The sequence below is a fragment of the Armigeres subalbatus genome, chromosome 3 (genome assembly GCF_024139115.2).
Source record: "Armigeres subalbatus isolate Guangzhou_Male chromosome 3, GZ_Asu_2, whole genome shotgun sequence".
NCBI classification, from domain to species: Eukaryota; Metazoa; Arthropoda; class Insecta; order Diptera; family Culicidae; genus Armigeres; species Armigeres subalbatus.
Genome location: NC_085141.1, coordinates 314,335,521 through 314,361,298, shown reverse-complemented (window position 1 = coordinate 314,361,298; position 25,778 = coordinate 314,335,521). Strand labels below are relative to the sequence as shown.

Genomic DNA, 25,778 nt, shown 5'->3' with positions numbered 1-25,778 from the left:
GTTGATGATGCTATAGTTGAAGAAACGGCCTTTAATCCTCAGCTTGCTCATTCTTGCGTTGATTGGCTGCCACCCAATCACGCGTTGGCGCATCTTTCCCAGCACTATGAAGCCGGTTCCCAGCTCGTTGGTGGTGCCACAGCTTTGGTAGAAGGTAGCCGCCCGATGCCCGCTTTTCCACACTTTCTGTCCTGTCCAGCAAATCTCCTGCAGCGCCACGACGTCGAAGTTGCGGGATGTAATTCATCGTAGATCATCCTGTCGCAACCTGCGAAACCTAGCGACTTGCAGTTCCATGTTCCAAGCTTCCAATCGTGATCCTTTATTCGTCGCCTAGGTCTTTGCCGATTATATCGAGTCGCATTATCTCTTATATTGTTCGTAATTATTGGTTTTCCAGGCGGCTTATTGGGCCTGCGCAAACCTCCTGTCTCGCCGGAGGGCCGTCGTGTCAGGGCTGTTTAGCGTCCCACCTAACACCAGGACTTGGGCTTGTGCGCTTTGAGCGGCACACGGTCGCTTTGGCGGAGCCTACTTGCGGATACATGCAGCTTTTTATAGAGGTTTAACAGGGCCCACTGTCAAACCCCACCACATCCTAGGCAGGCGCCACAACTCGCAGATGGCCTGGGGAGGGATCGTCAAGCCCTTGGACAAAGTCCCTGCTGCCCCTGCTTTCATCCCTACCGGGTCATTTTTCTCGTTCCGACTCTCTGCACTACTCTGCACTTCATCACTTCTGGACTTGGCCGTCGATCACTTCCTAACGAGGAGAGATTCACTTGGAACGGATACGACATTAGGAGTTTATCTGGACCACTCATCATCATTGGGCATCATTGGGAACCACGGACGTGACAAACTTGGTGTTTTTTCAAATAAAAGTTGAAATTTGGATCGTGTCGAAACTCATTTACTGAACTGAGCCCTGGATTGCGCTTTTTTTCTTGCTTTGCTGATGAGTCTGAGATTCGCTGAACTGTGTGGGAAGCTGTTCCTGGATTTATTACATACAAGGCCTGTCGAGCAGGCTCACAAGGTGAGTACCTGTCCGATCATCTACCCTGTAGTGTGAAAGGTGCTTTGCTTGTGGAAATAATTACAGCATGGTGTGATTTATTATCTGGATTGCGGTACAACATTCGTGGTCTTTCCGGCGTGTCGAGCAGGCTGCCAAAAGAGTGTTGGATTAAGAATTCCGAGCGTGTGTGCTACGTTGTGGTGGACAGAATTAAATACAAGGCCTGTCGAGCAGGCTCACAAGGTGAGTATCTGTCCGACTATCCACCCTGTAGTGTGAAAGGTGCTTTGCTTGTCGAATCAATTACAGAAAGCAGTGATATATGTTGTGGATTGCGTCGATACAATATTGGTGGTCTTGAATGCATCCTGTCGAGCAGATTAACGAGAGAGTTTGAGTTGCGAGTTCTTTGATGAATGGCATTTCGGAGCGTGTGGACTAGGCTGTAATACGTTGCGGTGGAAAGAAATTGAATACAAGGCCTGTCGTGCAGGCTCACCACGTGAGTATCTGTCCGATAATCCACCTAAAGCGTTGAAGGTGCTTCTCCTGTGGCTTGTTTATAGAAATTTTCTATGGTGTGGATTGCGAGTGCGCTGGTGAATGGTAGATTGAGTCCTGTGAAGCAAGCTGTGGTGCTTTGCGGTAGAAGTAACTGAAATACAAGGCTTGTTTGACAGGCTCACAAGGTGAGTACCTGTCCAACGTATCTTATTTCTTTCGCAAAGGGTGCTTCGCTTTGTGTGTTTTTGCAGAAGCTTCTGCTGGTTGCTTCATCATACAATCTTTCATCGACTTCACGTGTCATCATGGGAGGAAAGAAGCTGGAGTCGAGTATAACTGCACGTGATAACATCATGGACTTCTTGATTCGTATGGATAAGTATCTGCAAAATACAGAAGCACCAAGTGAGCTGCACCTGAAGCTTCGATTGGAGAAATTGGAGGCAAAGTGGAATGAATTCGAGAAAATACAATCAGAGATCGAGGGCACAGAGGAGTATGAAGAGAACATCGATCAACACCGGCAAGTGAGGGGAGATTTCGAAGAAAAGTATTTTGAGGTAAGGGCAGGGTTGGAAGGAAAATTACCACGGGAAATACAGCAAACCGCAAACCAAAATGTTCCTGCGGCTGCCACTGGTGGTGAACACAACAATGTTCATACGTACGTCCGTCTGCCGCAAATCAACCTACCCGAATTCGATGGACATTACGAGAAATGGCTTGCGTTCCATGATACTTTCAAGGCCCTCATCGATTCTTCTCCGGAACTTGGTGACATACAAAAAATCCACTATCTCCGGGCCTCTTTGAAAGGTGATGCACTAAAACTAGTAGATTCGTTTCCTATGAGTGATGCTAATTATAGGGTTGCTTGGGACAGTTTGGTAGCACGGTTTTCAAACAAATATTTGCTGATGAAGCGCCATCTGAATGCTTTGTTTGAGTATCCCAAAATGCGGAAGGAGTCAGCAAGCAGTATTCATGAACTCATCGACTGTTTTGAACGAAATACTAAAATTTTGGACCAATTGGGAGAACGGACAAGCGGCTGGGGAGCAATACTGACACATCTGATGGTTTCCAAGCTTGATGACATCAGCCAAAAGCGATGGGAGGAGCATGCTTCGAGCGTCGAGGAACCGCGCTTTCCTGTTCTTATAGAATTCCTTAAGAAACAAACTCGGGTGTTGGATGTAGTTTCAGTAGATCAACGATTGTCAACTTCAAGTAGTTCGTTTTCAACAAACACTTACAAATATCGCCCTGCCAAGGTTTCCGTCAACTCAGCAACTGAAAAAACACTTCCCAACTGCATGATTTGCAACGAACAACACTACATCACACAATGTCCATCTTTCAACGGGTTACCATTGGATAAACGACTACAGTTTACAAACTCCAAACGTCTTTGCAGCAACTGTTTGGGGAGAAATCATCTTGCACGGGATTGTCCTTCCAAGTATCGTTGTCGAACCTGCTCTAAAAAGCATCATACGCTATTACATCCTGGTTTTCCTGGTTCTGGTTCCATTTCTTCGGTTTCCACAGCAGACATGGCCTTGCGAACTGCAACTCCTTCAACTTCTAGCGGGGCGCCGAACTCTGGTAATTCTGGTTCTAGTTCGGTTCCAACTGTTTCTTCAAACTTAGCGATGGGAGCTCACAGTTCGCATGTTTTTCTCTCGACGGTCCTGTTGAAGGTAAAGGATAAATGGGGAAGAACTCATCTCGCTAGGGCTATCTTGGATTCTGGATCGCAGGTCAACCTCATGACGGAACATTTATGTCAATTGCTAAAGTTACATCGAAGCGATAGAAAGGTGGAGATTAGCGGTATAGGACGTTCTAGGAAACAAATTGCCTATGAAGTGTCCACGGTTATCAGCTCTCGTGTCAAAGATTTCTCACAGCCAATGGATTTTTTGGTTATGGTTCAGGTCACCGACGATCAACCTTCTTCATCTCTGCCGCTGGCCAACTGGAAACCTCCTCTGGAAATGGAAATGGCAGATCCAGATTTTTTCCTATCTGGACCAATCGATATTGTTCTAGGATCGCAATTCTTCTACGACTTCCACCTTCTTGATGGTGGCCGGCTACAGATACGGAAATTCGACGGCACACTTCCAGTGTTCGTCAACACGGTATTTGGATGGGTAGCCGCAGGTGAATCAGGTTGCAACGGGACAGATTCGAAGGTCAGCTGCCACCTAGCAATAACGGACTCGTTAGACAAAAGTATCGAAAGATTCTGGAATAGGGTGGGTGTACCAATTGTCGCCATACATAAGAACAATTATTTTTAAAAAAATAAGTAAAAGGCATGTGGGTGGACTTTATATATCAAGCGAAAGATTTTACTTTCTGCTCCTTAGTACAGCTGTGAAAACCACAATAAAATTTGTTATTATCCTCAAAATTGATTAATCCATAATAGGAACGCATGCACCAGTTGTGGCACTATTCTTAATTTTGGTTCCTTATTTAGCAAATCCCATTGTTTTCTTATGGGACTGGCCAAATAGGGACCACTAGTGCCACAACTGGTGCAAAGGACGTCAAAAATTAAGCAAAATCAATTTTTACAATTATGCTTTGCTTGTTTGGGAGGAAATCAAAGGTGTTATCGTATCATATGAATATGCTTTATCGATTTGAACTTGGTTTGCGGTGATTTGATTGACCATTTCGCATATAAAGCACTAGTGCGACAACTGGTGCTATAGCCACAACTGGTACACCTAGCCTATAGAGGAGTTAACTGAGCAAAAACCAATGTCACAAGAAGAAGAAGACTGCGAAAATTATTTTCAACAAACTGTAGAACGGGATGGAACTGGAAGATACATTGTTCGGTATCCGAAACGTTTGGGATTCGATGCGATGATCGGCGAATCAAGGAGCATAGCAATGCGACGGTTTCAACAATTAGAGCGACGTTTGGGACGAGACGTTGACATTCGGAAACGCTACAACGAGTTCATGCTAGAGTACATCCGTTTGGGGCACATGAGGCTTGTTGGTACCGTTGAAAACCTAAATGATCATGATCGTACAGTGTTCTATCTTCCACATCACCCGGTGTTCAAAGAAGCGAGTACTACTACGAAGTTGCGCGTAGTTTTCGATGGTTCAGCAAAGACTACCACAAATCATTCGCTCAACGACGCACTGCTCACAGGACCGGTCATACAAGATGACCTTCTGGACTTGATGCTGCGTTTTCGGAAACATCCAATAGCCCTGGTAGCGGATGTGGAAAAAATGTACCGACAGATCCGTATACATCCAGAGGACACTTGTCTCCAACGAGTCTTTTGGCGTTTCGATCTTTCTGATCCAATTGAAGTCTATGAACTGCAAACAGTAACTTATGGTCTGTCACCCTCGTCGTTCCTGGCAACTCGAGTGATTCAGAAACTTGCCGAAGACATCGGATATCGATACGAACATGCAGCTTCAAAGATATCAAAGATTTTTATATGGACGATTTCATTTCGGGAGCGGATTCAATCGAGCAAGCACGGGTGCTCCGGCAAGAAGCACAAGCATTGATGGCAGAAGGCGGGCTACATTTACGCAAGTGGAGTTCAAACAAACTAGAAGTTTTAGACGATCCAACTAAAGAGTTAGGTAAAGGTCCACCAACGATGCGTTTCGAACCGGAAAAGATCAAAACACTTGGAGTTGCTTGGGAGATGGAACCAGACCAGTTCGGAGTGGAGGTATTGACACTGAATATTGATGAGCAATGGACGAAACGAAAAGTATTTTCGGCAATCGCACAGCTATACGACCCTCTTGGTCTCGTCTCACCAGTAGTCGCCTGGGCGAAAATAAGGATGCAGCATCTTTGGTTGATTGCAGTTGACTGGGACGATGTAGTTCCAGGAGATATTTGCGTCAAATGGCAGGAATTTTATCAGCAGTTACCTTTGCTACGATCGTTCAAGGTCCCCCGGTACTTGTTCACACCCGATGCAACAGATGTGCAGTTTCACATTTTCAGTGACGCTTCAGAGTTAGCATACGGTGCATGTATGTACGCTCGATCTACCAGCAAGGATGGAACAATCAAAACTGAGCTCATCTCGGCGAAATCTCGGGTAGCGCCTCTCAAGCGCGTGTGCTTGCCACGTTTGGAGCTCTGTGCTGCACTTCTGGGAGCAAAACTCTATGCTCGGATATCAGCAGCGCTGGGAATGGAGGAAGTTCCTTGTTGGTTTTGGTCTGATTCAACAGTAGCATTACATTGGATACGAGCACCATCAAGTTCATGGCAAACATTCATCGGAAATCGCACATCCGAAATTCAACGACTCACGCATGGTCACACTTGGAAGCATGTCAAAGGAGTAGATAATCCAGCCGACTACATTTCTCGTGGTATGCTGCCCAGAAATTTCCTCGAGAACTCTGTGTGGCGTATTGGTCCAGTTTGGTTACGTCAAGTAGAGGAAAATTGGCCAAAGCAATCGATAATGGAACCAATATCGGACGACTTGTTAGAGCGACGAAAGACTGTGCTGTTAACAAATCAGGTTTCTCCAGACATTTGGTTAATCGAGCGATACTCCTCATTCTGGAAGCTGGTTCGAATTACTGCGTTTGTTTTGCGCTTCATCTCCCGATGTCGTAAAAGAACCTTGCATCAAAATCCGTTCCTCGCAGTTTCGGAATTGCAATCTGCAAAAGAAACATTAGTCAAATCCGTTCAACATCAAAACTTCTCTGAAGAAATGAAGGCCGTGAGGAAGAAGGTATCCATACCGTCGAAGTCCCCGTTAAGGAATCTACAGCTTTTCATTGACCAGAAAGGCATTCTTCGTCTTGGTGGCCGGCTCCAGCTGTCCGAAACAGATTATCAAACTAATCACCCTATGATTCTCCCAAGAAAGCATCCTCTGACTAGGTTAATCGCACAACATTTCCACACCATCTCTCTTCATGCTGGTCCACGAATGACTTTGGCCACAATGCGGCAGGAATTCTGGCCTCTACGCGGCAAAGAACTGGCGAACTTAGTTTGTCGGAAATGCCATAACTGTTTTCGGCACCACCCTGTCCCTGTTACTCAACCGGTTGGTCAGCTACCAGAAGCACGAACAGCTCCCAGCAGACCATTTGCAATAACTGGTGTAGATTATTGCGGTCCGGTTTATTTGAAACCGGCCCACCGCCGTGCAGCTGCGCACAAAGCCTACATCGCCGTATTTGTCTGCTTCTCGACCAAAGCTGTCCACTTGGAATTGGTTTGCGATCTTTCCACGGAAGCATTTATTGCTTCCTTACGACGCTTTATTGCTCGCCGAGGCCTACCTGCAGAAATACACTCCGATAACGGGACCAACTTTCAAGGTGCCAGAAACACACTAGCAGAATTGTACAAGCTTCTCAATAATTCCGATCACCAGCAAAAAATCCACGACGAATGTACCAAGAGAAGCATAAAGTGGTTGTTCATCCCTCCAAGAGCACCTAACTTTGGAGGTTTATGGGAAGCCGCAGTAAAAACAACTAAAACCACACTGTCTAAAGTTCTTGGAAATGCCCGTTTATCATATGAAGATTACGCTACAGTCCTTACTCAAGTCGAAGCAAATATGAACACACGCCCGCTAACACCGTTGTCGGTGGATCCAACTGAATATGACGTCCTCACTCCGGGTCATTTTTTGACCGGATCATCGTTTGCAGCTCTTCCAGATCCCGATTACACGAATATTCCAGCGAATCGATTGAAGCATTATCAGCAGCTGCAGCAGCTTGTACAGCAACATTGGAGTCGATGGAGGAGGGAGTACTTGACGGAGTTAAATTGCCTGCGGAACAAGTCTTCAGCACCGGTCAATCTCTTCGTTGGGCAGTTAGTACTCGTGCGTGAAGATAGCAAATCCTCTACTGCTTGGCCGTTAGCGAGAATCATCTCCATTCATCCGGGGAAAGACAAAGTTGTTCGAGTCGTTACTGTGAGAACAGCATCTGGGACGTATACCCGACCATCATCTCGTATATATCCTTTACCTTTCGACGAAAACCAGATACAGTCGACAACACACGAAGAACAAGAGCCAGCAGCTGAAATAGAACATAATTAGTCATTGTTTGTACTGTTTAAAGTGATTTGTTTGATATTAATTAGGATACTCTGTGTAGCGAGTGAGAATTGTAAATTTGTAAACAAATTTAGGTGGCCAGCTATGTTGATAGTTTATACATGTGTAGGTAAAACCTCCAGAAATTGTGCGAGTGAAAGAGTAATCGAAGCATATTAGGTCAACTCAGACTGCATTATGAGAGGGATGTGAGCCGCCACCTATACTACATGTTGTATGTGTTAGTCGTTTCAATTTTTATAGCGTCTTTGTTTACGAATGTTGAGAAGAAATATCCGATAAGAAATCAGTCTTAGTTCAGAAATCGTATAAGCTAGATCGATAAAATATAATCAATAGTTTTTGAATAAAGTGTAGTATGGAGTAGTGCAAAGTAATTTTTACCTGAAATAAATAAAGTGTAGTTATTGTGAAATTAAGTGACAATTTTACTTACCTGGTTATCTGGAACGGAACCTGCAAACTTTACATACCTGGATTCAAGCTAATCATCGTCGTCGTTGTCGTCTTTATCGTTGCCGTCATACCTGTTAAGGAAAGGAGAACTTGGGGCTGAATGTGCAATCAGCTGATTGGCACGGTTTAAACTGGTGGAATCTTGGTTGGAACACATACGGTAAGGTCACAACACGGTCAAAACCTCTTTGAGACGTTTGATACATATTTAGATCCATGATTCGTTCATAGAATGTGTTCATAAAGTTGCCCGACAACATTTAAAGCGTGAAATTCACTTGCAGCGACGCCAACGAAATGGTTGGTTTGATGAGGAGTGCCAGCAAGTGATGGAAAAGAAAAATGTTGCCAGTAGTCGAATACTAGTGCCGTTCCAACAGAGTGCGGTACAGTATAGGAAGGGCAGAAGAGAAACGAATCCACCGCAGAAAAAAGGCAACACGAAGAGAGTGTGATAGCTGAAGTGCAGGAACACATGGATAGAAACGATATGCGGAGGTTTTACGAAACTGTCAATGGCGCGCGGCATAAGACTGCGCCAGTGCCCGCCATGTGCAATGACCGCGAGGGGAATTTGCTGACAGACACGACTATGGTGGCAGCTAGGTGGAAGGAGCACTTTGAAGATTTGATGAATGGATGTAGGATGGACATAGTCGGCGGTGGTCAAGCTGAGGAACCACCATCGCTGGACGAGGTTAAAAAGACTCTAAACGAGTTGAAACACAGTAAAGCTGCTGGAAAGGACGAGTGAGCAGCTGCATAAATCAATGCACTACTTATTCATAAAATATTGGAGGATGAAGAACTGCCTGCGGGTTTGTTGTATGGCCTCATATGCCCAATCTATAAGAAAGACTCGGCGAACAAAATCCTTTCGCGTATCCTGTTTAACAGACTGAGACCGCTTGAGGAGTCCTTCGTCGGTGAATACCAGGCAGGTCTTCGTGAGGGCCGATCAACGACGGATCAGATGTTTAGCCTGTGGATGATGCTTGATAAATTCCGGTAGTACAACTTTCAGACTCACCATCTGTTCATCAAATTCGAGGTAGCGTATGATTCAGTGAAAAGAAATGAGCTGTGGCAGATAATGTTCGAACATGGTTTTCCGGCGAAACTGATTCGACTGATACGTACAACGCTGGATGGAATCGATCGCAGAGCAGTAGTGGAAGCTTTACTGAAGAGAGTGACGGCGAGGATAGGCTTAACCATTAACTCTACCAAGACAAAGTACATGGTGGCAGGTAGAGATAGAGGAAGACCTAGTTGGTGTTGGTTCTGAGGTAGTGCTTGATGTGCTTGAAGTTGTTGAAGAATTTGATTACCTTGGAACGCTTGTGACATGTGACAATGATGTTTCCCGTGAAGTGGAAAGACGTGTTGCTGCTGCGAATAGGCCCTTTTACGGATGTGTATCAAGTATACGAAGAAGAAAATATTGTGAATGGTATAAAATAAGGCAGACTTCAGTTGGCTGGTCACTTAGTGCGAATGTCGGAAGAATCAATAGCGAAAACAACATTCAGCAGAGAACCAGACAGGGGCCACGAACCAGGAAGGCCACGAACACGCTGGCTGCACGCGGTAGAATCGGACCTGGGACCCTGAACGTTCGGGGAAACTGGAGGAACACCGTCCAGAACCGACCGATTATGGAGCTCTACAATACGCCAGGCATCATAGGTGTATCGACGCAGTAGCCAACCCGGTATACAGGTAGGTACACGTTTGGAAGATGTGGTAATCGCGGATGATATGAAAAAACGTTTGCGCCATTCATAGATACAGTCGTTTGAAAAAAAAACGCGTGTTTCAAAAAAAAAACTAAATAATTTTTTATCCGCATGAGATATGGCAACGCCAATTACATGAAAAATTGCGCCCTGCAAAGCTCAAAAAGTTGTCGGAACATCACATTGCTGAGGAATTTGCTACAAAAAAGTTAGAGCAAAAAGCTGCGTTTTTAAGGATCACTGGCTGAACTACAACTTTGCGGAACATTGTATACCCGTATCTCTGCAAATAAAAAAGTTTAATTTTTTGTTTAAATGTGGACTAATTTTTATGAAAACCCCAATAAGCCCCTTTCTGTTAGAAACAACTTTGTAGAACAAAGTTTTTTTTTTCTATCTCTGCTATTTTCGACTTGAAAAACTTATTACCATTTTGTCTGCTACCTGGACCAATGTGCATTGGTGTTATTCGACGGCATAGTATTTGAGGGGGTACCTTATGGATGGTATGAAGCTGATTGATCGCTGGGTAGCTGCCACGACTGAAAGTTTTAGATATTCACACAAAGCGGCCGAGAATAAAACTGGTTTATGTAAGGTTAAAGCTAATTAATATATTTCGTATGATATCGATAGTGTAGGGGTGACCTTAAACATACGCCTAGAATACATTATAATATGCACAACATTACCAGTAATGTAGAATGCATTAAACTTTATTTTACGTTGTTCGTTAACATATGATTAAGAATGATTTTAAAAACAAACATAAAACTAATCAGTGGAGGTCTGCTTTCGTTTTAATAAGATTAATTTAATTTTTTATTTGAGAACTTTTACGATTGGGCTACCTTATGACTGTTTACAAATCCATATAAACGACGCGCGTGGATAACAGCGCTGCAGTGAAACTGCAAATTCCAGCCGTATAGATAACGGCAGATGTACTGCCGAGTACTTCAATCAGCGATCCAATGCCCAACGAAACGATGATCTGCGCTACGAAAATCATTCCACCAACAACGGCGATATCCGTGGCCAATCCTCGCTTTTTCTCCGGTTTGTTCGTCTTCCGGGTTGCCTTGTTTGCTTTGAACTGAAAACGCCAAAATATTTTAGGAATTTATTAAAAAATGTTATTTCGTATTCATAACTTACTTGTCCTTTGGCGTGATATTGACCGAGCAGCAGGAACGGTAAGGTGAACAGCAGCGCGTAGACAATTCCTCCGGTAGCACTGAAAACGAACACAGTAATCTTGTTCGGGAACATTGCCATCAAAATCATTCCGATTGAATCGATCAGCAATCCACCGCAGTAGACAATCCTAGCGCGCAGCACTTTGATCAACTTTTCGATTGTGAACGAATAGCAGGAGCAAGCCAACGAGTAAATTGCAAGTCCAAAACATCCGTAACGAACTCCTTCCAGGTACAACTGGTAGGATTCGGATTGCGCCGGAGCAGCAGGGTTGCCCTTGAATACTTCCTCGCCGACGAAATCGGTGAAGTACAAACAGAAACTCAAGTGACCCATCCAGCAGAACAGATTCGTTACGCATAGAATAGCAATCGACTTCGGCATCATGATGACACTCTTCAGGAAGTCCTTCAAACTCATCGCCTGTTCCGGTTCTTCTTCCGGCTCCGCGTCTGTCAGTGCGCTTGCCTCCGTACTTTTGTCGACTTCTCGGCTTTCCGCAGCCAGTGCGTTATTGATCAACTGCGTCGCTGGGGGCTGTTGCTTTTCGTCGATGGTTTGCAACTGCATGGCAAACACTTTGCTCACATCCTTGATGTAGAATATTTTGTCGTCCTGCTTGGCGCGTTCCTTCTTCAGGATGGCTTCGTTCAGCGGACGCAGCAGCTCGTCCTGTTCCATCAGCTTCAGCGGAATCTCCTTGAAGCTGGTAACCGTGAGGAACAGGCAAATGATGAAGATGATCGTAACAATGGTGAACACGGTTTTGATGCTTCCGCCGAGAAAATCGCCGAACACAGTGTTGTCCCAGTTGATTCCGCCGAGAGCGTACCCCAGACTGCCACCGATGCCGGCCATAATCGAGAAGGTACTGCAGGCACGACCATGGTCCTCTGGAATGGGATAAGCGGGGAACGCGGTTAGATATTAGTGTGGATAACAGGGAATATGTTGATTTGAGAGATTTCTCAGAGGGTCATCTAAACGAATTTATTCTATAATGATGTCAGAGCATTAGTGATTAATCATAGATTTTTTAATCATGATTAATGAATAATGGGTTATTTAATCATCATTCATTAATCATAATCATACAAAAAATACGATTCAATCATTAATCACTAATCGTTAATCATAGATTTTTGCATTTAATCATTAATCACATTGTTTTGAGTTTATTCATTAATCATCAATTTTAATCATTGCATACACAGCTTTTATTCATTAATCTTTAATCATAATCATACAATTTCAAAGGCAAAAAAACATAATTTGGTCGAACGGTTACTTGACTATTGATCACCATGCTAATCATTTAATTTGATTATTCATAATCATTAATCATTAATCATCACCCAACCAGCGGATGGCAGATTTTAATACAGTTCTGCATAAGAACCTTGCAGAAACTGTATAATAATTGGGCATATACAAAATCTGTATTATTTCAATACAATTATTGTATTGAAATAATACAGATTTGTATTATTTTAATACAATATTTCTATAAAAAGCTTACAGAATTGTATATGCCCAGATTGTATACAATAATTGTCAGATTTGTTTTTTGGGTGATATCGTTAATTATTAATCATACACATATTGTGTCAACATTTAATCACGATCGGTAATCATTAATCATACTCCAAACGTTTTATTCATTAATCATAATCGTTAATCATTGTCAAAAATTAATTTAATCATTAATCATAATCATTATTCATAATCTTTAATCATAGAGTTGAATGATTTAATCATAACAAATTTAATCATTCATTGGAAGCTTTATTCATTAACGCTCTGAATGATGTCTAGAGAATCCTCTTGAAATCGCCGACAGAAGTGTCTCCTAAAACAAGCTTTCTGCAGCAAATATCTTAAAAGCGATACTCTTGCAGTTCTACAAAAAAAAAAGATAACTATTCAAGGAGTTCCTATAATATAGTTGCAACAAGAAATTATCTAAAATTTCCTCTTGATGTTTCTTTAAGATTTCCTTAACAAGTTTTCATATACAGTACTGTTCGGGAACTTTGTACGAAGTAAACTAGTCATAACTATTTCATTAAATGAAAATTGATCACAACATTTCCGAGCTGTTTAAAAATCCTTTCATAATCCCTTTATGAATTTGCTTTCAAACCTACGATTCTCCTCCAATTTTTAGTAAGATCTTTCAGAAAGCACTTAATGAATTCATTACGCAGTCATTTCACTCATATCATTCTATTTCTGTGGAATAAGATGAGAATCTTCTTCTTTTTTTATACATAAAAATGAATTTCTGTCTGTCTGACCCTAATAGACTCAGAAACTCGGTGTGAAATTTTGTATACAGGGTTTTTTTGGCCGGAGAAGGTTCTTCAGATGATTCAAGCCCCCCTCCGTCTGGAAAGCAGTAAAACTTAAATTGTGAATACAAAATAAATGTTTGTGCTAACTAATTAATTCTGGGCGAGACGAAGTTCGACGGGTCTGCTAGTATAGAATAAAGGCTCTCCCCATACCTAAGCGATTAAATCGAATCGCGTCGCGTGTGTTTAGGGGAACCTTAAAGCGCTATTCTCATTGCGCCGTGCCGGGGATGGGTCCCGGTCGGGTTATGTTTCAAATTGGTTGCATGTATTTTCAATGCAATCGTTCACATCGAACCGGCGTGCCGTGCCCGGGCTGTCATAAACATTTCTTGCCGACGATATTTTGTCTCCCCGGTTGCAGCTCGGTGGGCAGCATATTTTTGTTTGTGATTGTATGCGTGAGCAACGAAAGCCGAAAGCTTCTCGCATTTGACAGTTTGTTTCTGTTTTCATTTTGGAAGCAATCAGCAAAGTTGATAGATATTATTTTTCACTTTGAATACTTGTTTTTTGTTTTAACGGAGCTCATCGTGGCAAACTAATATAATATTTTTATTAGTAAATAGAATTGCTGCGTTCCTGTTTAGTTCGGGCATGGATTCCTCCGAAAGTGTTACCAGAGGAATTGCTGGAGAAATTCCGGGAGCAAAACCTGAAGGAGGAGGAGAACTTCCTGAAGAATTTGTTTTTAAATCTTTGTTATAGTGAATTTTTCAAAAATTAGGATGTTCATCACTATTTATGAAGTAAAATTTACGCAGGATTTCGTGACGGGATTCCCGTAAAACGCAGTTCCTGCAGCAAGTTCTTCGACAATCATTTCAGAAATCCCGCCGAGAATTACTTCAACGAGTCTCCGGAAATACTTTCATGAATTTTTCTACGAAGACTTACAGCAATTCCTCTTGGAATTCTTCAGAGTCTTACATCAAACATTCCTCCAGGAACTCTTTCTACAATTTCCCCGACAACTCCCCCAATACACCAACAAGAATTTTTCCGCAAGTGCCTCCGGGAATTTATCCTGGAATCTCTCTTGGCATCCCTTCTGGAATTCCACCAGAAAGACTTCCGCGAGCTCTCTCAAGATTTTTTTTCCATAAATTCGCCAGGAAATATCTCCTCTGAGATTTGCTGCTGGAATTTTTCCAGAAGTTTCCTTAAACGAAATTCCTGTAATTCAAGACAAAATTTTCAAAACGACTTATCTGCTTTTGTAAACAAAGATTCAAACGACGATTTGACGAATCTGATAGCTCTCCCACGCAAATCAACACCATCAATAGGTTGATGAAGGATTCTGCTACCTGTTGATGGTGTTGGTTTGCGTGGGAGAGCTATCAGATTCGTCAAATCTTCGTTTGAATCTTTGTTTACAAAAGCAGATAAGTCGTTTTGAAAATTTTGTCTTGAATTATTCCAACAATTCCTCCGAAAACACCTCCAAGAATTTTCCCGCGAATGCCTCTGGGAATTCCTCCTATAATCTTTCCAGGAATTCCTCGAGAGTATCCACCAGAAAGTATTCCGGGTGCTCCATTAAGAATTTTTCTAGAAGGTCTCTTAGAAATTCCTTGGAAATTTCTCCACGAATCCCTCTGGAAATTTCTTCAGGATTTCTTCCGGAAATGAACCGTCGAATTCCTCCGGAAAGGCCTACAGGAATTCCTTCAGGAATCCTTTCAGAAATTCTTCTGAGAATTCCTTCGGAAATTCTTCCAGGAATTTCCTCGGATATTCCTCCAAGACTTCTTCCGCTAATTTTTCCAGAAATACCTCCATCATTTTTCCAGGGATTCCACCGTAATCCCTCGGAGTATTCCTCCAGGAAATCATCCGGAAATTTCTCCAGGAAAGCCTCAAGAAATTTCTCCAGGAATTCCTAAGGAAATTTCTCCAGGAATTCCTCCAGTAAGTCCTCCAGAAATTCTGCCGGAAATTCCTCCGGGAAAGCCTTCGTAAATTCCTCCAGGAATTCCTCAAGAAATTCTTTCAGGAATTCCTCCGGAAATTCCTCCAGAAATTCCTCCGGAAATTCCTCCAGAAATTTCTCCGGAAATTCTTCCAGGAATTCCTTTGGAAATTCCTCCTGGAATTCCTCCTGGAATTCCTCCAGGGATTCCTCCAGGAATTCCTCCGGGGATTCCTCCAGGAATTCCTCCGGGAGTTCCTCCAGGAATTCCTCCGGGAGTTCCTCCAGGAATTCCTCCGGTAATTCATCCAGGAACTTCTCCGGAAATTCCTCCAGGAATTCCTCCGAGAATTGCTCCAGGAATTCATGCGGGAATTGTTCCAGGAATTCCTGCGGGAATTCCTCCAAGAATTCATGCGGGAATTCCTCCGGGAATTTCTCCAGGAATTCCTTCAGGAATCCCTCCGGGAATTCCTCCAGGAATCCCTCCGAGAATTCCTCCAGGAATCCCTCCGAGAATTCCTCCAGGAATTCCTCCAGGAACTTCTCCGGAAATTCCTCTAGGAATTCCTCCGGGAATTCCTCCTAAATTCCTCCGGGAATTCCTCCAGGACTTCCTCCAGGAATTCCTCCGGGGATTCCTCCAGGAATGTTTTCCGAGAATTCCTCCAGGAATTCCTCCAGGAATTCCTCCGGGAATTCTTCCGGGAATTCTTCAAGGAATTCCTCCGGTAATTCCTCCAGGAATTCCTCCGGAAATTCCTCCAGGAATTCCTCCAGGAATTCCTCCAAGAGTTCCTCCGCAAATTCCTCCAGAAATTCACCCGAGAGTTCCTCCAGAAATTCCTCAAGGAATTCACCCGGGAGTTCCTCCAAAAATTCACCCAGGAATTCCTCCGAAAATTCCTTCAGGAATTCCTCCGGAAATTCCTCCATGAATTCCCCAGGAAATTCATCAGGAAATTCCTCCATAAATTTCTCCGGAAATTCTTCCAGGAATTCCTTTGGAAATTCTTCCTGGAATTCCTCCGGGGATTTCTCCAGGAATTCCTCCAGGAATTCCTCCAGGAATTCCTCCGGGAGTTCCTCCAGAAATTCCTCATGGAGTTTTTCCAGGAATTACTCCGGAAGTTCCTCCAGGAATTCCTCCGGAAATTCATCCAGAAATTCCTCCGGGAATTCCTCCAGGAATTCCTCCGGAAAATCCTCCAGGAATTCCTCCGGAAAATCCTCCAGGAATTCCTCCGGAAAATCCTCCAGGAATTCCTCCGGAAATTCCTCCAGGAATTCCTCCGGAAATTCCTCCAGGAATTCCTCCGGAAATTCCTCCAAGAATTCCTCCGGAAATTCCTCCAAGAATTCCTCCGGAAATTCCTCCAGAAATTCCTCCAGGAATTCCTCCGGAAATTCCTCCAGGAATTCCTCCGGAAATTCCTCCAGGAATTCCTCCGGAAATTCCACCAAGAATTCCTCCGGCAATTCCACCAGGAATTCCTCCGGAAATTCCTCCAGGAATTCCTCCGGAAATTCCACCAGGAATTCCTCCAGAAATTCCACCAGGAATTTCTCCGGGATTTCTTACGGGAATTCCTTTGGGCATTTTCTTTGGGAGTTCATTTAAGAATTCCTTTGGAATTTCCTTAGGGAATTCCACTGGGAATTCCTTTGGGAATTCCTCTGGAAATTTCTCTGGCTATTCCTCTGAGAATTCCTTTGGGAATTTCTCTGAAATGCCTTTGGGAATTCCTCTTGGAATTCCTCTGGGAATTATTTTTCAAAATTCCTCTGGGAATTTCTTTGGAAATTTTTCTGAGAATTCCTTTGGGAATTCCTTTGAGAATTCCTCTGGAAATTCTTTTTGAAAATTCCTCTGGGAATTCTTTTGGGAATTTCTCTGTGAATTCCTCCGGGAATTTCTCTGTACACTTAGCTCATTTTACAGTATTCGGTAAATTTTACCGAAATCTCAACCGCTGAACTGTTCGGTACATTAATTTACTGATTTTTTGTAATCTTTTCCTTTGCTCAACTGTCAAAATCACCGAAACTCAGTAAAATAATTTACCGAACAGTTCAGCGGTTGAGATTTCGGTAAAATTTTACCGAAGTCGGCGATTAATTTTAAGTGTGTGGGAATTATTTTGGGAATTCCTCTGCAAATTTCTCTAGGAATTCCTTTGGGAATTTCTCTGGAAATTCTTTCGAGAATTCCTTTGCGAATACCTCTGGGAATTTCTTTGGGAATTCCTTTGGGAATTTCTTTGGGAAAATTCATTTGCTCAGAAAATTCCTACTAAATTTATCTGCGAAGATAAATTCTTTTGAGAATTCCTTCGGAAATTCTTAAAGTTCCCTTGGAAATTCTAGGAATAGAGAAAATAGTGGGGGTGGTTTTCAGGCGAAATCTTTCAGGAATTCCTCTCAAATTGTATTTGCTCCGGAAATTTTTCCCAAATTACTCTGAGAATTCTCTTGGGAATTCCTTCGGAAAATCTGGGAATTATTGCGGGAATTCCTTCGTTAATTCTGGAAGGACTACCAGGGGAATCCCAGTGGAGTTCTCGGAGAAGTACAGGAATTTAAGGAGACATTTCAAGAATGCTCGAAGGAATTTCTGGAGCAGATACCAGAGAAATTTAGGAAGAATTTTCATATGAATTTTCGGAATATCTACCAGAGAAATTCTCGGGTAAATACTCAAAAAAGGAATTTATGAAAGTATTTCCAGCGGAATTTTCTCAAGATGAATTGTCAAAGAAATTTGGGAGGAATTCCCAGAGGAGTCTTTTAATACAGATGTGTTCTTTGTGGAATAATTGAATTCACTTTTATGTGGATATCAGAACATTTCATTGCATTAAATTGAATTCAAATAAATGCGAATTGGTGAAACTAATAAATCTGTCTCTCTAAAGCGCGATTTCGACCCCACCAAACTGCTTTTCTCATTACATTTTATAATGTTTTGTTTTCGTTAATTTTATTTGACGTTCGTTTTCTATTCGAATATTATTAGTGTGCGTATATACAATTTACCCAGCCGGGATAACCCGGCGCAATTAGAGATGTCGTAAAATCCCGATTAATCGATTAGTAACTAATCGATTACTCTCGATTCCTGTCGATTATTGAATCGATTGATCGTTGGATAATAATCGATTCAAAATTAATCGATTATTACAACGATGAATCGATTAATCGAAGTAATCAATTAATTTGCGACATCCTTATGATGTCGTAAAATCCTGATTAATCGATTAGTAACAAATCGATTACTCTCGATCTCTCTCGATTATTGAATCGATTAATCGTTAGGTAATGATCGATTCAAAATTAATCGATTATTACAACGATTAATCGATTAATCGAAGTAATCGATTAATTTACGACATCTCTAGGCGCAATGTGTACTGGCAAATATCCCAGCATAAATTCGAAAGCTTTCTCACCCCGGCCCGGCCACAATAAGAATAGGCCTTAAAAAAGCAGTACGCCGGAAGAGGTCGATGGCGTCATGCTGACGGTGACAGTAGGCGGATATTAGCAACCCTATAACCAGAGACCGGCGGAGTGAAAAACTGTCGAAATGGCAACGTATGAAAATGCATGAAATCGTGAAAATGATACTGGCAGCACTTGAACTTTTTGCTTGCTTCTTATGGGCGCAAAAAGTAAACAAGTCGAAATGGAACCGCTTTTGATGGTTCGATTGGAAACAAGATGGCGTCTTCGCCGATCTCTTATTCTAGTATTTCTAGTGGATATTAAACTAAGGAGTTAAACAAACGTTTATACGGTTCGACATCCAGCTAGAATTACCAAACTTTTCCATCGCTTGAATAGCTTGTAGCTCCGACTTTTGCAAAAAAAATAAGGTGCTATTGACACTTTTCGGCTCAATTGTACATTGAAAAATATGTTAAATTTGAATTACCATGCATTTGTGAAGCCTGGCCACAAAGTCAACCAATAATCGACTGGTGTTAATTGGGAGGCCGTCAAGCGAGTCAACAAATATAACCAGAGTGTGAAAGGTAGGTTTAACGCAGCACTTTAAGCAGATGTAGCGACTGGACTGGTGATGAATGTAAATTCAAAATGTCAACGTCCGTCTATTTTTGATAGGAAAAACAGCAGTACCTCATATTTAGAGGCAGAATTATGCATCTTTTTCATCCCGTAACGCTGAATAGATACCTTCACGTGAGCTCTAATCTCATCCCTTTTCCGATCTAGGGTAATACTTCTTGGTAATTCAAAGAATCTATCGTATTTAATCTTGAAGCTGGTCAAAAACCAAAATTATTATTTATTAGCTAATTAAAATTATTAGCTTCGAAGACATTCTCAACCAAGAGAATGTTTTTGACCCTTCGTTGGGAACTAATTTGGATGAAGTGAAATCTATTACTAGAAAATTTAAAAATATGAAAGCACCGGGTGATTATGATATTTTCTACAAACTTATCAAAAAACTTCCTGAGAGCTCTTTATCCTTTTTGGTTAATTTATTTAACAAATGGTTTCAATTGGCATACTTTCCAGATAAATGGAAAAACGCCAAAGTTGTTCCAATTTTGAAGCCGGACAAAAATCCATCTGCCTCTAGTTATTGCCCAATCAGTTTGCTTTCTTCAATAAGCAAACTGTTTGAAAAGATTATTTTAAATAGAATGATGGTTCATATTAATGATAATTCTATTTTAGCTGATGAGCAATTTGGTTTTCGCCATGGGCATTCAACCACCCATCAGTTATTAAAAGTTACGAATTTAATTCGGCTCAACAAATCTGAAGAATATTCGACTGGAGTTGCTCTTCTTGATATAAAAAAAGCATTTGACAGTGTTTGGCATGAAGGTTTGATTGTAAAATTGATGAATTTTAATTTTCCTCTGTACATTATTAAACTGATCCAAAATTATTTATCAGATCGCTCACTGCAGGTAAACTATCAGAATTCTAAATCTGATAGATTACCTGTAAGGGCTGGTGTCCCCCAAGGCAGCATACTGGGGCCCATATTGTATAACATTTTTACTTCTGACTTACCTGATTTACCACCAGGGTGTTAAAATTCTTTGTTTGCAGATGACACGGGCCTTCAGTCAAAGGGCGAAGCCTTTGTGGCATTTGTAGTAGATTGCAAAAAAGTTTGTATATTTTCTCCACTTACTTGCAAAAATGGTAAATTTCCCCGAATGCTTCCAAAACTTAGTTTATAATTTTCCCACATAAGCCGAGAGCTTCTTATTTGAAACCATCTAGCAGACATATTGTCACTATGAATGGGGTTCCAATCAATTAGTCTAGCGAAGCCAAATATTTAGTACTTTTGCTGGACCAAAATCCCCGTCAGGTCCGTGGGTGGAAGCCTCAAAGCTTCGACAGCGAAGTTTTCACCGCGGCACTGGGACTGGAGGGTAACAGGCGAAGGATGCAGAGAGCCCGCTCTGAGCAGCTAAGGTATGAACACCGCTTAACGTTCAAAGCTGCGAAGTTGGCCCTTAACAAGGCCATCAGTAGTAGTAAAAGAAACTGTTTTGACAACCTATGCCTGAACGCCAATGCTAATCCTTGGGGCGATGCCCACATGATAGTAATGGCGAAGACCAGAGGGGGGCTGGCGCCTCCCGAACGGTCGCCAGAAAGGTAGAATCGCATTATCGAGGTTCTCTTCCCGTCCCATGCCACAAGTCCTTGGCCACCCCCAGCACCGCAGAACGCGAGTGCGGCTGAAGTGGCAGCGGTGACGAACGAAGAGTTGCTTGCGGTGGCCCGAACCCTCGACACGAACAAAGCTCCGGGGCCCGACGGAGTGCCAAACCTCGCTCTGAAGGCAGCGATCATGGCTAACCCAGACATGTTCTGGACGAGCGCAGTTTCCCCGATACGTGGAAGAGACAGAAGCTGGTGCTGTTGCCGAAGCCCGGGAAACCACCAGGTGACCCATCGGCGTACAGACCAATCTGCCTACTGGACACCACATGGAAGTTGCTTGAGAGGATTATCCTCAACAGGCTGACCCCGTACACCGAAGGTACGAACGGCCTGTCAAGCAATCAGTTTGGGTTTCGTAAGGGTAGGTCCACGGTGGATGCTATCAACTCGGTTGTGAAAACTGCGGAAGTAGCGATACAACGCAAGCGGAGGGGAACTCGATTCTGTGCGATTGTGACGCTCGACGTCAAGAATGCATTCAACAGCACAAGCGTTACTCCGGTTGGGCATTCCGGTGGGCCTGTACAACATTTTAGAAAGCTATTTCCAGAATCGCGTACTCTTATACGAGACCGATGAAGGGGAGGGTAGTGCTTCTATCACCGCAGGAGTCCCTCAGTGATCTATCCTGGGTCCGGTGCTATGGAACACTATGTACGACAGTGTTTTAAGACTGAAGTTCCCCCAGGTGTTAAGATCGTTGGCTTCGCTGACGCTGGAGGTTTACGGAGAGTCGATTGTTGAGGTGGATCGCTATAGTAGAGGAATGGATGAGCTCAAGGCAGCTGGGGCTAGCTCATCATAAAACGGAGTTGGTTGTTGTTAACAACCGTAAGTTGGTACAGGAGGCAGTGGTTCGCGTGGGCGACTGTGAGATCATTTCCAAGCGGGAGGTGAAGCTCCTCGGGGTGTTGATCGACTATAGACTGGACTTTGGCAGTCAAGTAGATTACGCCTGCAGGAGAGCTTCGACAGCTATTGTGGCATTATCCAGGATGATGTCCAATAGCTCGAGGGTGCGCTCCAGCAGAAGCAGGTTATTAGCTGGGGTTGCCGTATCTATCCTTAGATACGGCGGCCCAGCTTGGGCCTCCTCGCTTAGCGTCGAACGTAACCTGCCTCAGAGTGATTCCCAGGGGTCGACGAAACTGCCGAGCACGTACTATTCGTCTGTCCTCATTTCGTCGATGTTAAAAGAAGAATGTTTGAGGTCTACGGGAGGGCCACTATCCCGGATAATCTTATCCAGATAATGTGTCAAGAGGTTGAAAAGTAGAACGCGGTCTCGGCCGCTACCACTCAATTTGTCAGCATCATGCAGCGCAATTGGCGCGCCGAGCAGCAGTCGGGTAGCGCCGACTAGTGGGAAGCTAGTCAGGAGGTAGAGGAACTAGTGAGTAGCTAGTTGAGATTTGAAGCTAATGGGTAGCTAGTATGTAAGCGTGCGTAGTCGCACGGACCCCTCCCAGAAGTAATGCCGCAAGACTGTTCCGGGGAGACTCAGGGTCTGTGAACAGGGTGGTTTTAGCGGGTCGGCGGCAGCTAACCCCGTTCGCCGGTAGCCCACCGGTGTCTGGATGCAGATTCCCACCCTACTGAAAAAAAAAACAAATACACACACACAGACATCACCTCAATTCGTCGAACTGAGTCGATTGATATATAACACTATGGGTCTCCGGGCTTCCGATAAAAAGTTTGTTTTTGGAGCGAATATATAGCCTTCACTCGTACTCGTACTCATTTGCTCTTAATTTCCCATATCCAAATAATTGAATAATGCGGTCATATTTAGTACTTAATCTATTGATTAATGAACGCTTTTATTCGTTTGTGTGAATAATTTCCAAATGGTTCGATTCTCTATTTACATCGATTTGCTACAACTAAAACTAAAAATAATCAAAGAAGTATGTTTGTTTGCCTATGCTCTTTCTCTTGTTTTGGCTCATAATTTTTTATGGGATTCCGTTTTGGAGTGAATGATTCTTTTGTGCTGGCAAAAGATATTTATATTTCGAGACTGGTGCTGATGGGTAGTACTTGAAGGAGAAGTGTTTGAAGCAGAGCGTTAATGAATAAAGATTCCAATGAATGATTAAATTTCTTATGATTAAACCATTCAACTCTATGATTAAAGATTATGATTAATGATTAATTCATTTTTGACAATGATTAATGATTATGATTAACGATTAAAATAATTTTTGACAATGATTAACGATTATGATTAAAGAATAAAACGATTGAAGTATGATTAACGATTACCGATCGTGATTAAATGTTGACACAATATGTGTATGATTAATGATTAACGATCGATATGATTAATGATTAATGATTATGAATAATCAAATTTATTGATTTGCATAGTGATCAATAATCAAGTAACCTTTCTACCAAATTATGTTATTAAAGGTATAAAAATTGTATGATTATGATTAAAGAATAATGAATAAAAGCAATGTATGCAATGATTAAAATTGATGATTAATGAATAAACTCAAAACAAGCATGAATACGATTAGTGATTAATGATTAAATGCAAAAATCTATGATTAACGATTAGTGATTAATGATTGAATCGTATTTTTTGTATGATTATAATTAATGAATAATGATTAAATAACCCATTATTCATTAATCATGATTAAATCTATGATTAATCACTAATGCTCTGGTTTGAAGTTATTGAATAATTTATTTAGCTTGGAACGCTTGTGACATGTGGCAATAACGCTTCCAGTGAATAGGGCCTTGTAAGGCTTACGTAACCAGCGTAGATCTCGTTACATGCATGCATATGGAAACCAAATTTGCACTGCATAAAACTCCATCTTAAAGAGGTATACCGGAAAATTTTCGGAGTTTTCGAAAGAAAAATACTGCGTACAATACTCCGCGGGAACAAAACAAATGTTTGTGGTGCGGACCTATGTATCAGATGTACACCCCCGTAACGCTGGGTAGACACCTTTGCGTGGTGTGTTATGGTGTAAGATCTACCACAGTCAAATTGTCAGCTATCCAACGAATATACCATCCCGCTTCTCCAATATCCAACTCCGTGGTGCTTATGAGGGCGTCGCTGAGTTGGGGGCCTCTTATTTAGTAAGTTACATCAACACTTCCTTCTCCTCCCAAGTAACGGTGAAAATGGTCGTGGCCAGGAGTAGTAATCCTCATGCTTTTGTGATTTTTGTCCTAAATTGAAATCAAAGATCACACCCACCTTGATTTCCGATGGTAATCTGAATTAAGATTTCAAAAGAAAAACATGAGTATCACTAGTGTCCAATCTACGAATACGCCGTAACTATGCTATGCTATGCAGACCTATGCATCAGATGTACCGAGAAGAACATATTGTGAATCATAAACAATACGGCAGACTTCGGTGGGATTGTTACTCGGTGAAAAAATTGGAAAAAAAGATTTGTGAAAACAATATCCAACTGAGAACCGGATACACAGCAACCTCTATTAAAGATTGCTGAGTTTAAACTTTGGTTCGGACTCTGAATGTATTGGATGTATCTAAATGCACGCGATAGGCATCAACTATAAGGAGTTTTTCAACTTTGCTCAACTCATAAAAATTATTACCACATCTGTTGATCATTTATAAAATGACATTTGTGAGTCAAAAGCGCGAGGTGAAGACTAGGACGCCAATTATGGCATCCATTTTAGGACTCTGTGATTGTCCTTGAAATTCTTAATGTTAGAAGAAGAAAAACATTGAAACGCTGCTCATTACTGAAATTGCGAAGGTAGTTAAATTTGTTGGTTGATATTTGAGGAGTGAACTGCGAGGTCAAGTAAACAATGTTCTGTTGATATGTTTAATGCGATAGATTACTTTTACATTTTATTCTAATCATATTGACTATTTTGGCTTTTCTGTCAATCTATGGATCAAAACAACCAATTTGATGATAATGAAAAACAAACAATCGGAATATCATACCAAAAAGCATAGAATATAGTTGTTTTGATTCTAATACTGGAAATCCAAATAGTCAACAATATAAATTATCCTTAGCAGCGGCGAACTCTAATCAATCACGTATTAAAATAGTTTCAAAGGGTACAATCTTACCTGGCACGCAAATGTCCAACAGATAGGCACGAGCTGGCGTCTGCGATGTATCGGCACTGAAGTCCAACACCAGCGTTCCCAGAATGGTGAAAAAGATGGCCCACTTGTAGTCCATCGTGTGATCCAGTATGTCCTGTTCCACGCGAGTGAAATCGTATCCCACAAATTCCGTTAAATTCCCATTCAAAGCGTCACTAATGTTGTTGGTTGCCAAAACCTCACCTAGGTCACCAAATAATCGTCCGAAGTTCTCCCCAAAGGGAACCAAAATGCATCCTAAAATACGATAACAAAAAATTAGATTTTTTGATTAAGTTTGAAACATCATCACCCAACGTACCAAGCACCATCGTCACCGACAGGCCCAACAAAATGGGCCTTCTGCGGCCCATTTTTGCCGTGCATCGATCACTGAATGTGCCCAATATCGGAGCCATGAAGAAGCCAATCAACGGCGAAATAGCCCAAACCAGGGTCATGAGCTGATGCTCTACACCAATTCCCAGCAGAATCGGCGAGACGAAGGCCGTCTCGGCCGAGTACACGAACTCGATGCCCATGATGACGAACGAAAGCCGTATGAAGTCCCATCGTGATTTTCTCCTGTTTAGAATGAATCAGAACAAGCAATCAGAAATTGAGTCAGG

At 42.2% G+C, this 25,778-nt stretch overlaps 3 protein-coding genes across 5 annotated transcripts in view; 2 read left to right on the top strand and 1 right to left on the bottom strand.

Moving 5' to 3' along the window:
* The first annotated feature begins 1,830 nt into the window (after positions 1 to 1,830).
* On the top strand, positions 1,831 to 5,083 carry LOC134222667 (uncharacterized). The gene is made up of 2 exons (XM_062701827.1): positions 1,831 to 3,789; positions 4,274 to 5,083. Exons 1-2 carry the CDS (start codon positions 1,831 to 1,833, stop codon positions 5,081 to 5,083), a joined length of 2,769 nt encoding a protein of 922 aa, XP_062557811.1.
* LOC134222666 (uncharacterized) lies at positions 5,083 to 7,626 on the top strand. Its single transcript, XM_062701826.1, has one exon. The coding sequence runs from the start codon at positions 5,083 to 5,085 to the stop codon at positions 7,624 to 7,626; it is 2,544 nt and encodes an 847-aa protein (XP_062557810.1).
* Positions 7,627 to 10,427: 2,801 nt separating this feature from the next.
* Positions 10,428 to 25,778, bottom strand: part of LOC134225337 (proton-associated sugar transporter A-like) — a 74,547-nt gene continuing 59,196 nt past the window's right edge. For all 3 annotated transcript variants that reach the window (XM_062705313.1, XM_062705315.1, XM_062705314.1), the window contains 4 exons: positions 25,472 to 25,734; positions 25,132 to 25,407; positions 10,998 to 11,932; positions 10,428 to 10,935 (listed from right to left, as the gene is read on the bottom strand). In XM_062705313.1, coding sequence (XP_062561297.1) covers positions 10,702 to 10,935; positions 10,998 to 11,932; positions 25,132 to 25,407; positions 25,472 to 25,734 — 1,708 coding nt within the window. In that variant the 3' untranslated portion in view covers positions 10,428 to 10,701. The remainder of the gene's footprint in view (positions 10,936 to 10,997; positions 11,933 to 25,131; positions 25,408 to 25,471; positions 25,735 to 25,778) is intronic.

Bases quoted from the DNA above. Each gene is read 5' to 3' on its own strand.
- LOC134222667 (XM_062701827.1), top strand. From the start codon at position 1,831: ATGGGAGGAAAGAAGCTGGAGTCGAGTATAACTGCACGTGATAACATC. The intron at 3,790-4,273 runs GTGGGTGTACCA...TGGTACACCTAG, and splicing joins TCGAAAGATTCTGGAATAGG to CCTATAGAGGAGTTAACTGA.
- LOC134222666 (XM_062701826.1), top strand. From the start codon at position 5,083: ATGGCAGAAGGCGGGCTACATTTACGCAAGTGGAGTTCAAACAAACTA.